General features: G+C 35.7%; 1 protein-coding gene across 8 annotated transcripts in view; it reads left to right on the top strand.

Moving 5' to 3' along the window:
• The window catches only part of TCF12 (transcription factor 12), a 383,172-nt gene that overhangs the window by 148,951 nt on the left and 219,179 nt on the right, over positions 1-15,042 (top strand). For 6 of the 8 annotated variants that reach the window (XM_079912043.1, XM_079912044.1, XM_079912042.1 and 3 more), the window contains exon 4: positions 462-535. In XM_079912043.1, coding sequence (XP_079768169.1) covers positions 462-535 — 74 coding nt within the window. Of the gene's footprint in view, positions 1-461; positions 536-8,971; positions 9,034-15,042 lie in introns of all 8 variants that reach the window. The other 2 variants (XM_079912048.1, XM_079912047.1) reach the window with 1 other exon arrangement.

Here is a 15,042-nt window from a genome sequence, read left to right as displayed (position 1 = left end):
TGATATAGTTTGATGTCTTCGGTTAAGAATAGCTACTCAGTGCTTTGATAGAAACCAGTTTTATTAACTTGAGCACTTGTTTGACTTGCTTCATTTTCTCTAACCCTTATTCACTTCGTATATTCATGGAGGCAGTACTAAACTTTAGAAAGTTGGGGGTGGGGCATTCATCTACTCTTAGAAGTAGCAGTGGGTGGAGACAGGTGGAGAGACCTAGATTATGCTCTGTTCAAAAATCTCCAAAGACCTACATTGGCAATGTATGTAGGGCATTGTATAGAGCAGTGATAAAGATACTCCCAAGTAACTTATTTCTGCAGGTTTCGGAGGCAAGGATTGATACACAGCCAGTTCCAATCAAATGCAGATACCACCCACTGAATTGTATTATCTGCTATACCAAACAAAACCCATCATTGTATCCTCTTGGATTTATATTGTTTACTTTCTTCTCTCCTTAGGTATGGATGAACGAGGAGGTACAACATCTTGGGGAACAAGTGGTCAACCAAGCCCCTCTTATGACTCATCTAGAGTAAGTTTGCTCATCAACCCTTGATTAAAATTGTAAAGATAATTTGGCAGAATAAGTAAGTTCTTTCATATGTGAGTTCTATTTCCTAAGAGAAGTGAAGATTAATGTATTTTATGGGAATATATTAGAATACCCAGTACCTTCATAGTAGCTTTAATTCTTTCCCTTAACTGTCATACTATGGGAGTTCATTTTATGTCCTACAATGAAAGAAATATTCTTGATGTTATTTCTACACCTCAACTGCTTGTAATACCCTTTACTAAAGCTGGAAGAGCTTGGAATGCCTCACTAAGTAATCTCTAAACATAGTCATTTTTCTTCTTGTATTGTTTATTTGCCTTGAGAGCTCTCAGAGGACCAGCTTCTAGTCTCCCCTCTCACGTTCTTGCTATAGTAGTCATCAGCGATTTGTATCAGGGATTCTATAGCCCTGTCTCTTGGAAGCATATCAAAACAGATACAACAGATGACGTTTCTTGGTTGGCAGTTAAGAGAAAATAGGACCAAGCTAACATGCTATACAGTGAAAGGTTAAAAGTTTAGAGCCTTTTACAGAAATTAAAAGAACAGAAAAATTCCCCAAAACTTTAAAAAATGAGACTGAGAGACTGAAAATTAGACCAAAGAATTGAGAATAAAATTAAAGGCTGTGCCCCCAGATTCTGCAGTAAATTGATGAGGTTAAGAGCTACCTTTTCCAAAAGGTCATACTTTGAATGAATAATGAACTATTTATTTCTCTCAGAATTAACCAAGAGAGAATAGACAAGCATAAAATTTATGGGCACTTAACTCTAGAAGCAAATTGGTTTAAGTGGAAGAAAACCTGAATAATGTGATTGGAATTCATAGTCTCCATATGGGTTACACTGTTTTGCATTGAAAAATGCTGAGTGAAAATACTTACTAAAATATGGGTTTTGCTATTATATTTGGCTGTAAATATGTTTAATTTATTTTAAATACTTGGGAGAAGAACTGGGATAGTCCTGTGGAATCCAGGAAACTGTAGAGAGAGACTGTTAAACATGGGTTTTAGTGTTTCCTTCTCTCAAATCAGTGCTGTGAAAGCTGAGTTGTAGTGTAAACAGCACTGTCCTGGGTATCACAGGATCTACTATTGACACTACTTTGAACCTGCTACTTAATCTTGGACGTGATATTTTATCTTGTGGGTAAACTGGTTGATATCCAAATTTCCTTCCACCTTTAAAATTTTTTTATTTTTTGAATAATATTGTGAATAGGAAAGATAGGTTTCCTGTTTCGATTTTGAAGTAGGGATTTTATATCTTAGAGGACAATACTAGTTGATACTGGATTATTTTCTTTCAGAGCCTTGAGTTACTGTGTGATAACATGTTATTTCTTAATATACATTAAATGGTGCCTTTGTACCTTACTTCCCTTTCAAGCTTTCAGTGTTTTTCTACTTGAGTACTGAATAGGATTTTAGGAGAAGAGACCATAATAATATATCCAAACATTTATATATTTCATGTTCCTGAAATTAAGTTTACCTTTAGAGATGGACTTCAAAGCAAATCTTGCTTTTCTTTTTGCTATTTGATCTATAGGTCAAATGTGAAATGCAGTTTTTTATTCTTAATTTGTTTTTTCAGTGTATGTTATGTACAGTGAAAAGTTAAATTGATTTTATAGTAGTTTTCTATTATAAAAATCCAGATTAATCTCCAGATATCCCATACAGCCATACGCACGCAAACACACACACACACACACACACACACACACACACACACACACACACACACACACACACACACACACACACACACACACACACTATATTCACACACATTTTTTTCCCTGCCTGGCTACTGAGTGATCTGATAGAACAGTGATTTACTGTCCTCCTTTCTTTTTGTTCCCGGTGAAATCTACTCTTCCAATAACTTTTTTCCTTTATCCTAGTCATGATTCTGTGTTAGTCAAGATGTTATATTTTATTTACAATTTCAAACCATTTATTTCTCCCCTGAAGTCTTCTCATCAGGGAGAGACATTTATGGTTATCTTTGAAGCTGTCCTCAGCACTCCTTTATAGGAAGATTGTCAACTTTCTGAGTTTTATTATTAAATACCTTTTACCACCTTGACCATGTTTTTCATAATTATGAGTATAGATGGATACAATTTTGTTAATAAGAATCTCAGTTGAACAAAGTACTTAATTCTCGTTAGTATTTTAATACAGTGAGTTTTTAAAATTTAGAAATAAATAATGATATTGGCCAAAAGCTAGTTTTGACACATTGTTAGTAAAATTAAGTCAGTTTAAGCTTTAATGAAATTGCAGATGCCTTTGTAGAAATTATGTGAATGACATTTATTTAGACTTTACTATATTGTATAAATAACACACTTCCATCACTGAAAATCTCATTTAATAAATAATTTGATTTTACATTAATGATAGAAAAATTTTTAATTTTACTTTTTGTGGTACGTCGTGATAAAAAGGTATCTAAAAACTGCAAAATGGGGGGCTTCCCTGGTGGTGCAGTGGTTGAGAGTCCACCGGCCAATGCAGGGGACACGGGTTCGTGCCCCGGTCCGGGAAGATCCCACATGCCGCTGAGTGGCTGGGCCCGTGAGCCATGGCCGCTGAGCCTGCGCATCTGGAGCCTGTGCTTCGCAACAGGAGAGGCCACAGCAGTGACAGGCCCGCATACCGCAAAAAAAAAACTATAAGGGAGAAAGAATAATTTTTTTGTAGTACTGTAAGCAGTATTTAGCATATGAACTCTATTAATACTGTATTACTATGCATTTTAGTGTACAAGATTGGCTATACAGATTCATGAAGGTTGAGATCAATATTTATTTAACAACTTTTCAAAAAAAACTGTAAGGGAGACAATAATTTTTTGCAGTACTGTAAAGCAGTATTTAGCATATGAACTCTATTAATACTGTATTACTATACATTTTAGTGTACACAATTGGCTATACAGAATCATGAAGGGTTGAGATCAATATTTATTTAACAACTTTTCAAGGAGAATTTTTTCTCTTTATACTTTTTGCCTAATAGGTCCTGACTTTAATTTTGATGAAGATACCATTCTGCTCTAGTAACCTTGATGCATAAGTGAGTTCCACTGGAATTGTGTGGCTAAGAGGCCACAAACTTCTTTTCAGTGTTTCACCCTATGCCCATTTTCAGAAGTAAGAAAAGTCACTACAGCAGAGCTCTTTCTAGTGTGTCTTCCCTGTTTTTCCCAAAACCACCAGAAAAGTAGCCTCATAGCGTACAGGTGGTTGGTTGAGTTTCCGGTTATCAGAACTACCCACAGCACCGTTGACCTACTCCCCACCTGTGCAGAACAAAAACACACACGTGAACAGATAAAAGCATCATCATGATTGAATAGCGCTTCTATTTTCAGAAATTTGTGAAAGTGGTGATTGAATTTAAAGCACCAGAGACTGAAAGGAGCGATTAATCTCAGATAATTTAGACATGGGCAGAGGTATAATTAATTAATGACTTTGTCCCCTCCCTCCCTTATTTTTTATTCTTTCCTACAAATGAATGTTTTCTATATTTGACCTTTGTAACCAGGCATAAAGGCCAGAGAATATCATGATTTTTCTTATTTTCTACAGTGTTAATGATTTATTCTAGTTTCAGATTCCCCCCCAACCCCCCCCTCTTTAGGAGGCAGTGATTAAGAGCACATACTCTGGGGCCAGACTACCTGGGATGAATCCCAGCTCTGCCACTTACAGCATGTGTGATTCGTGTCCAGTTACTTAAATTTACTGTACCTCAGTTTACTCATCTGTGAAATGGGGATAATAATAATTACTTTACAAGGTTGTTGTGAGAATTAAATGAGATACATGTACAGTGGGCAGTGCTTAGATCAGTGTCTGGTACATAGTGAGTGTTCTATAAGTGTTGGCTTTAATCTTATATATGTCAGAATTTATCAACTAGATTTATTTGTAACAAACAAGCTTGAATGAATACATTTGCAAATGTGCTGCATTCTAAGTGTAATGAATAAGAATTGTTTTCTGATTCAGTCATGCTTATTAATACTATACTTTTACTTCTTTTATATTTGTAAAGGACATAAATAAAATTGATTTCCTTTCCCCTGCAATTTCTTTCTTGGGAATGCAGAAGTCTCCTGAGAAACTTTGATATAAAAGTTTTTGTCTGTATAATGCTTTATATATAATGAATGCTCTGTATGTGTTTGCTGAATATAATCAGATTGAGGAAGAATCATTAGATATACTAGATTAATTGCGCGGAGTTCCAGGAGGGGAAAGAACCGAAATTGATACAAGCTGGTGAAGCTTGAAGTAGGTGGTGGTGGTATTAATTAATGGTTATAGGGCTTTCTTCTGTGCTTACAAATTATTGCCCTGATTGATGACACTGCTTAGTGAAGCATTTTATTTAAGATCACAGCCTCTGAAGAGTTGTGCTCTGTGACCTTGGACAAATTACATAACCTCTTTGTGCCTCAGGTTTCTAATCTCTATAATTATGATAATCTTACAGATACTTTGTAGGATTTTGGTAAAGATGGAGTATAATAATAGCTATGAAGTATTTCATTTATTGATACAATAAATGAAAGCTGCTGTTACTATTATTACCACCATTACTATTTTCTCCAAATATCTAATATTTTATTATGTATTTTCATGCTTATATTTCCTCATGTACAAATTCTGTTTCAAAAATATTGTCTGATCATTTTAGTTTACGGAAATTCCAAGGGGCCATGTCATCTTGGTTTTCCTGCCCTTTTAAGCTCTGCTACCCAACCTAGGCCAAGCTCACAGTGCCGAAGTACCGTTGCAGTTTATACCCTGGGCAAGGGGTTATGAGAGGGCTCATAGGAAAGAGAAGTCTTTCTGTTGATACTCTTTCCTACAATACAGAGTTTTGCATTCCTTAATTTAAAAGGTATGAGTTCACTGGTAGGTAACCACTAATAGAAATTATATTTATAGGTACCATCAATGCCCAGGAGTTGGCAGTTTAATCATAAGTATTTTCAGGTTACATATAACCCATTGTGGTAGTTATTTTTGGAAAAGGAACAACATTCAATTGAGTAGAGTTTGAGTGCTTATTTTTTCTAATTGCTAAATTTCTACCATGGTTTTCCCTTCTCTTTATTTTATTTTTTATTTTTTTTTGCGATACGCGGGCCCCTCACTGTTGTGGTCCCTCCCGTTGCAGAGCACAGGTTCCGGACGCGCAGGCTCAGCAGCCATGGCTCACGGGCCCAGCCGCTCCGCGGCTTGTGGGATCTTCCCGGACCGGGGCACGAACCCGTGTTCCCTGCATCGGCAGGCGGACTCTCAACCACTGCGCCACCAGGGAAGCCCCCCCCCTTCTCTTGTTTTTGTTTTTGTTTTTGTTTTGCGGTACGCGGTCCTCTAACTGTTGTGGCCTCTCCCATTGCGGAGCACAGGCTCCGGACGCGCAGGCTCAGCGGCCATGGCTCACGGGCCCAGCCGCTTCGCGGCATGTGGGATCTTCCCGGACAGGGGCTCGAACCCGTGTCCCCTGCATCGGCAGGCAGACTCTCAACCACTGCACCACCAGGGAAGCTCCCCCCCTTCTCTTTATAATACGGTTTGCAGAATGAAACAATCTTGCTCGTGTTGTTCTTCCTTCCCTCCCCATTTTGCAATATTCAAATTTTGAAAGCTAGAAGAATTTTCAAAACTAGAAGGTGTTTTATTTATATCCAGTCCTTTTAGTTCGTAGAGGAGGAAACTTAAGAGAGTATGAGATTTGGCTAGGTTGAGATGTGTGCTGTTGATACAAAATACACATGAGATTTGGTCAGAAAGTTTGCCTAGTTAATGACAGACTCTGGCCTAGAACTCACATATTCTGAATTCTGTGCTAGTATTTTTAACCCCCTTACCTTAGAATTTCCCAACTCAAAGAATTGTCTTAAATTTTCTGCCATATACTGAAGGAATGGGAGGAGAGAGAGGACAAAGGTGAAAAAAGAAGAGGATCTGCAATTGATAAAGAGGGCATTGGACATTATTTGATTTTTTTAAAAATTTGCTGGGCAGGTATAGTGTTTCATGAGGCAGAATAGTGTACAATTTAAGAGCTTGAATGTTGAAATCAAGATGCCTGTGCTGTTTCTGGCACTCCTATTTCTTAGCTGTATGACTCTAGGCACGTTGCTTCTCTTTGCCTCAAACATTTTTTTGCTTTTCCCTTTTGCACTGGTTGTGGGGGCCGGAGGTGGTGGATACTAATAATAACTACCTTACTGAAGTTCCGGACTTAGGCCTATTAGTGGAGAAGGGGAAAACCAGTTATGTGGTGATGAGTTGGCTTTAAAATACTTAGCTTAGCTGCTGTGTATGACTCAGCACAAAATAATCTCAGGGACTTTCTGTTAAGGGATAAATAGTTGATATGTTTTGAGTTCTTTCATTGTAAACATACTGTGTGACTTGTGCTACCTGTTGCAGTGAAGGGATATGAGGGTACAGTTTATTTAAAAAGCACCAGCAGTGGTCATTTCTCAGATCAGCTGTCAGGAATACATGTGGATGGCAGCCTGAAAGACCAGATCAGGTAGAAAAATGAAAATATTAGGGTACAAGGATTCAGAATTTGTTCTAGATTTCTGAGAGTCATACATAAAGCCATAGATTAGGTACTTGGGTTAAAGGAAACAAAAATAAATAAAAATTCAACTAGAGTAAACATAGAGCTTTCAGATTCTATGGACACTAAAATGAGTCCGAAAGGTTATCTGTATCCATTTAATGTTACTTCTCTAACAACTCTGGACTATTTCTGTCAGATGTGGCTAAAGGGATCTTTAATTTTGCTTAGTGCTCTCTCCATTCTTAGCAAGTATTCAATATCTGTTCCTTCATATATATGGAAGAGTTTGGCTAATAACCACTTTGAAGTTTGATGGCTAGCAAGTTGGAGATGGCATAATAGGGGCTTAATTCCCTTCACATGTTATCTATGCAAAACAAACAGAGGTCATTCTGACTCCAGAAAGGGTTATACTGGGTGGAGTTTTGAGAGAACCTGGTGTGTAGTTCATTTACATTTGACAGTAGGGGCCTTGGGAGTACCTAGGAGCAGAGAGAACATGTTGTTTTCTTCTCCCAGCAGAGCACAGTGGCATGAGAGCTACCCTTGTAAATAAGGATGACAGTGTTGTCTGCCTGCTTTTAAGGAACTTGCTCTTTCTGTGGTTCCCCAGTTTTACCCTGCTGAGATTTGTAGATGCACTCAGTTTCTGAAATGTCAAAAGTGAATAAATGTGTATCTTAGAGTTCAGAAAATATGGTTGGAAATACAAGTCATACTTACCAAGTCATCTTTATTTTAAATAAACTGTAAAACTTTAACTCTTTTAAGGCAGCAGTGAGAAGCTCTAATTAGGCAACAAATAATTAATTACCAAAGTAATTTCACTGATTACCATGAGATTACAGGTGAGGGAGAAATTCCTTTGAGTGGTCAGGAAAGACTTAGTAGAATAGGAAGAGTTTGAGTAGAATATTGTAGGACAAACAATATTTGTGTGAATAAGGTTGAAAGGAAGACAGCTCTTTCTGGAAATGTAGAATGATGGGACCACAAGTTACAGAGGCACCAAAATCACAAACTTTAGAAAATAGTAAATCACCTTGCTTTGTAGGTGAATAGTGTGATAAGGCAGATAACCTTTCTGTAGAAGAAATAAAGTCTATCCTTTGAGAAATAGAGAACCAATTAAAAATAAACTTTGACACAGGGAATGGCACAAAGGGTTTTATAAATATCAATATACTATGGTATGAAGGATGGATCCAAACACAAGAAATTGGATAATCTGATATGATGTTACTACACAGGCCCACTTGGGATGAAATAAGACTTAGATTGGGATGAAATAAGACTTAGATTGGGATGATAGGATCAAGATCACAAAATATTGGAGAGAGGAGAGATGTCACAAAGGAAAAAGAAACTGGCACACTTGGTGAATGAAGAAAATATGAAATCATGTAGACTCACTACCCCCAGAGAATGATGACTCCTGAATTAAACTCCATGTGTTTTGTTTAGCCTTTGACAAGTTACTTGTGGTTGTGTTATACAACTACCAGATTGTTTGATTTTGATAAATAGCTTCCCTTACAAATGGGAAAATCTAGTTGTGTGAATAAAAAGTAAATAAAATAGTTTTTACTCATTGTCCCGCATTTGTCAGCATTGATGGGTCATAAAGTTCACTCCCTTAGAGCACATATTTTCTCTAGATTGTTTACTGTTTGCATTGTTTTTATTTTTGAGGGGGATAATGGTATAGGTTTTATAGCTACTAGGGGATCAAATGCAATAATTAGAAAGGACACACAAATTTTGAAATAGTATTTTATGCCTCTTGATCTCAGGTACAAAACACGAGATGAAGCAGTTAAATAGCAAAGCAAGACAGGAGGGACAGAGAATTAAAGTAAGTGTTTTCTATATATTGCATCTATGTTCCCATTAATCTCTGTTTTGTTATGTAACTGCTCCTTCTGAATGTTCTGAATGTGAAGAAAACTATGGGTAAGGAAAGGGTGTATTTTAAAGTTAGGTTCAAATAAACCCATGAGAGAAAATGTTGTTTGTTACTCTTGGTCGTATTCAAACAGCACCTGCCTATGAATTGTAATCGTAATGTTTTTGGATAAGGAGAAATTGGGTTAAGATGATGTAAGCTCCTTTAAATCTCTTGCTAGCAGATATTTAAAATGAAAGAAATCACATAGCTATCAGATTGTCCACTTTCCCATTTTTAAGCCAGTCAAACCTATTTTTTCAGTTTAGCCATTCAACAGGGACAATGCCTGTTGAGATGCTCTAACATAAGATCTTTTGGAAAGAGCCTGTATGTCAGTTTCTCACCTCATTGTGAGTTTCATTTAACTTTGTATGCCTGTGAAATGGCATCTTTATCAGGATTGATCTTTACAATTCTCTTTTTTTTTAATCTTCTCAGTGTTGGGTCTTTAAAGTTAACAAGTGGAAGTCAAAACATAATAATCTTTGAACCTCTCTTACATCCTTTTTTGTAATTGTTGAGGATTTATTTTCTGACAGCTTTTTAAAAAAGTTATTTTCTATAAATTTAAATGTTTCTTATTCATGAGAAGATAATGGAGGGTAGATTCTGGCAGAATACATTTTTAGGCCTGCTTAGCCTGTTTTAATTAGTAACAATATTTACAACTACCATTTGTCACAATATAGTTTAAAACCTTTCACACGTTACCTTTTTTAAGCTTCATACCAGCTCATCAAGAAGCCATTTAAAAAATCCCATCCATTTTAGAGGTGAAGAAATTGAGGCTCAGAGAAGGTAGATAACTTACCAGATATTAAGCACACAAGAGTAGTAACCAGGCAGTATGATTTTAAATTACTGTCCCTTTGGACCATATCACACTTGCTGAAGTTTAAGAGAGACCCCAAAATAGTTGTTATCACTACTTGTCCAGGACTTTGACACATACTCTAGAAGTTGTAAGATGATGTCACTATCATTATTTATTATAAAAATATTATTCACATTTTATACATTAAAAATATAAGCCATGGAATGAATCAGATAAATTTGGTTCCTGGTATCACCACCGTATTTGACCTTGGAAAGGATAAAATAACTTAATCTCTGAGCCTCAGATTTCTCATCTGCAAAGAGATTTATCTCATAAGAAGTGTGTAAGAATTAAGTAGAGGCATAAAGTATTTAGCACATATGTGTAATTTATTAAGAAGTCTATAAGTGTTCCTCTTTTTACAGTCAGTCTCATGAAAAGTTACTCCATTTTGATATAAAACCATGTTAAGAATTTTACAAGTCTTGGATGCTCCTTAGAAAGACAGCTGTTTTGAATTTCTGGAGTATGTCCTGAACAAGATGGGGGACCTGTTGCAGTTTTTAAATGCCCACCAAGAGGTCCTATAAGTCAGGAAAAGTTAATTATGTTTATAAAATTGCAATTATTGGAAAAGTTCATTACAGATGAACAGATCTTGGGATTTGGAGATTATTGGGAAAAATAAAATTGGCCAATTCAGGTTCTTATGAACGTAGATTCTTATTAATCTACATTCTTATGACAGAATGTAGATTTTAAAAGAGGAGGCTTCAGTTAATTCCTCAAATCTGTTTGAAAGATATCTACCTCACAAGGTAGTGATCCTCAATGAGCTTATGTATGTCAAAGGCTTAGCATGATCAACTAATGTCAGTTCCTTTTGTGATGTACTTTTGTTATATATTCTAACATTTTTATTCTGAGAATAAGAAGCTTGGACTGTTTTCCTTCAACATATTGAACAGATACTTAATCCTTTGTGCTGTCAAATGAAGTAATTATTTTCATGTGGTTTTATATCATTATCAATCTGCTGCTTTTTGCATGGAGCAATCATGTTCCTGGTGTATAGTATAGGAAATTATTTAGTAATTGAGCAGTGAAATATCACCTGTACTGAACCAAATGTCTTCTCTGCATTGGTGATACCATGAAATCTTATTAAGTTTAGACTTTTCTGAGTTCTTGCTCTGTAAATATTTTCTTCATTTTCCAGTAACCCTACCTTGCTCTCTTAGATCACTTTTCCTCAGTATCTTCCTTCCCAGTTTAGAATTTTACAGTCGTCTCTTGGGTGTCCATATTTTAGTTTGTGCGCTGTTCACATGAAAATCCTTTTTTCTCCCACTTTTTTTTACTTATGAATCACTTATTGAGATTTCACTATTTTCTAGTCACTGGCATTAGTTGGTCAGAATGAAAATGAGCAGTCCACATTTCCTGGGCAAAAGGAGTGTTCCTTCTCATGAGAAAAACAGATGGTTATACCACAGAATGATAAAAGTTGTAGTAATGAAGGCCCAGGGAGAGTAGAAGCACAAAAATATAAGCAATACTTGGTTATAAAACCTCCAGGGCATATCAAGTGAAAATGATGTTTTGTAATACAAAGAACAGAGGACTGATGAGTTACTTATTCTGGACTTAATTCCTAACATGTAAAACAAAAATTTTTGAACACTATCAGAGTTTCTAGAACTGGGCTCAATAGGTTATTAATAAACAATATATAAATACAGAGCTCTGTGGTCCAATATATTTATGTATTATTGAGTTAAAGAAAATTAGATTTCCTTGTTGGTATTAGGTGTCTCAGTTTTTAATATTATTGTAAATTATAAATCTTTAAGAAAGGAATAGAATATACTTCTTCTCACATTTTTTTTTCCTACCGTGGAATCCTTCTGTGTTACATATGAATTGTTTGACTGATAGTAACAGTCTCAAGAAATAGTAAATTAGACAGTTTATATACTTAACTATTAATTTAGATCCGTGATCCATTGCACGTTCAGTTTTGGTTAAGTATAAAGTCAGGGTCAAAATTGATTTTTTTTTTTTGGCATAAGAGTATCCAGTTTTGTTGGCACTGTTTGTTGAAAAGATTGTCCTTTTCCCCACTGAATTCCCCTGTTATCTCTGTTGAAAATCAATTAACTGTGTATGTGAGGATCAATTTCTGAACTCTCTGTTCTGTTCCATTGATTATTTTTAAACCTTTACATCGATACCATATTATCTTGATCACTGTACCTTAAAATACATCTTGATATCAAGTAGTGTAAGTCATCCAACCTTAATTATTCTGTTTCAAAATTGTTTTTCCTATTCTAGGTACATTACATATACACTGAAACATTTTCAACCAGCATATCTGTTTCTAGAAAATCTTCTGGGGTTTTAGTTGCATAGAATCTCATCAGTTTAAGGGGAATTGATATTTTAGCAATGTGGAATCTTCTGATCAGTGACTATGGTATAACTTTCTCTTAAGTCTTCTTTAATTCCTGTTAGTAATGTTTTATAGTTTTCAGTGAACACATATTACACATCTTTAGTTTATCACGAAATAATTTTTGATGCTGTTATAAATGTAAATTTCTGGTTGTTCATGCCTTATATAAAAACTATAATAAGTTTTGGTATATTGACCTTATATCCTGCACCTTGCTAAACTCACTAGCTGTAGTAGTTTTTTTGTACATGCTGGAGGATTTTCTGTTTGGATAATGAGAATTTAACTTTTTCTTTTCCAATCTGGATTTTTCCCCTTTATTGAATTGGTTATGATTTCTTGTACAGTGTTGAATAGAAGTGATAAGTGCGGATAGCTTTGCCCTGTTCTTGATGTTGGAAAAACAACCAGTCTTTGGCCGTTAAGCATGACATTAGTTATACGTTTCATTCATGTGATTTATTAGATTGAGGAAATTTCCTTTTATTCCTAATTTGTTGAGAGTATTTATCAAAAATGGGTGTTGGATTTTATTAAAATAATTTTTTTGCATCCATTGAGGTGGTCATATGGATTTTCTTTTGTAGTGTGTTACTGTGGGATTATATTGATTACTATTTTTAATTTTAAACCAACCTTGCATCCCTGAGATAAATAGCACTGGATTACTATGTGTTGTTCTTTTATATATTGTTGAATTCAGTTTGCTAAAATGTTGTTAAGAATTTTTATATTTGAGTAATACTGATCTGTATGATTTTTTTTTCCTTGTACTGTCAGTCAGAATTTGATGTCATGATAATAGTGGCCTCAAAGAATGAGTTGAGAATTATTACTTCCATTTTAATTTTTTGACAGAATTTATGTAATGTTGGTATTATTTCCTCTTTAAATATTTGGTAGAATTTACCAGTGAAGATATGTGGGCCTAGAGTTTTCTTTGAGAGATGGCTTTTAATTTTAACTTTATTAGTAGATAAGAACTATTCAATTTTTTTCTTGAGTGAGCTTTGTTAGTTTGCGTATTTTAAGAAATATATCCATTTGTCCATTTCATCTAAGTTGAATTTATTGGCATAAAGTTGTTCATAATAATTCTCTATTACCTTTTAAATATTTATATTAGTTATCTCTTGCTATAATAACAAATTACTGCAATTTTAGTGGCTTAAAATAGTACACATTATGGACTCACAGTTTCTGTGGGTGAGGAATTAGGTATAGCTTAGCTTGGTCCTTTGTTTCAGGGTCTTTTATAAGACTGTAAGCAAAGTACTTGCCAGAACTGAAAGACTGATTGGGGAAGGATCTGCTTCCAAGATCATGTGTTTTTTGGCAGGATTCAGTTCCTTTTGGTTTGTTGAACTAAGGATCAAAGTCCCCTGTTGGCTGGAAGCTGCCCTCAGTATCTTGCCAGTTGGGCCTTTCTGTCATGGTAGCTTACTTCATCATAGCCATCAAGGGAAGAGGGGTCTGCTAGGAAGATAGAAGGCACAGTATTATGAAGCCTAATTATGGAAATGGCATCCCATCACTTTTGCAATATTCTTTTGATTGGAAGCAAGTCGCTTAGGCCAGGTCACACTGAAGAGGAATGGCTTATATAGGGGTATGAATACCAGAAGACATAGATCATTGAGGGCCATCTTAGAGTCTACCTGGCACAGCATTTGTAGGATCTGTAGTTAAAATCCCTACCTCATTCCTGATATTGGTGAATTGTTTCTTTTCCTCCTGATCAGTATGGCTAGAGGCTTATCTCTTTTACTGACATTCTCGAAGAACTAGTTTTTGTTTCTTTGGTTTTCTCAATTGTTTTTCTGCTTTCAGTATGTTTGACTTCTACTCTTACCTTTACTTTGAGTTTAGTTTGCTCTTTGTTTTTTAGTTTCTTAAGGTGGAAGTCGTGGTCATTGATTTGAGATCTTTCATCTTTTCTAACAGGCATTTAGTACTATAAATTTTCCTCTGACCATGGTGTTACCTGCATCCCACAATTGTTCCTATTTTCTGTTTTCATTTCATTCAGTTCAAAATACTTTATAATTTTATTACTGAATGAATCAGATCCCACCACTTCCCGTTTACAAAATCAGTTACAAACTTAAAAACAGTAGAAAAGAAAGGTGCTCTTAATCAGAATGCCAGCAATCTGGGCAGATGGTGGACTCAGCATCCCCCACAAACCACCTCCGAAGATTCTGCTCAGCCATGAAACTTTTAAAGAGAAGGAGGGAAGTAATCTCAGTTAATCGTTGAGATAGGGGGTCAGAGTCATCATCATCCCCCCACTGCTCGCAGGCTCATTGACTTCTTGTGATCTTCCTCTAGATATTATCTTGTTCACACAGTTTGTTCAGGAGATGACTGAAGGGGAAGCTAAGGGAGAGATCTGGTCATCTTCATTTCTACATTTCATTGCTTATTCTTCATTTCTTTTTCTTTGATCTATGGAAAGAACCGACAAGTTAGACAAGGTATTGTGTGTTAAAAGATTTGAAAGGTGTGCTTGGGCCAGAAATGAGTAGAGCATGGTGTGGCACCTGGTTTAAAAGTTAGTTACAATATAGCTTTGCTAAAGTGACAAGAAAAGGGGCTTCCTGCTGAGGGTGGTTTCCTGCAAAGAGCTGCTTACAAATCC

The sequence above is a fragment of the Stenella coeruleoalba genome (genome assembly GCF_951394435.1).
Source record: "Stenella coeruleoalba genome assembly, chromosome: 2".
NCBI lineage: Eukaryota > Metazoa > Chordata > Mammalia > Artiodactyla > Delphinidae > Stenella > Stenella coeruleoalba.
This window is presented reverse-complemented; position numbering and strand designations above follow the sequence as displayed.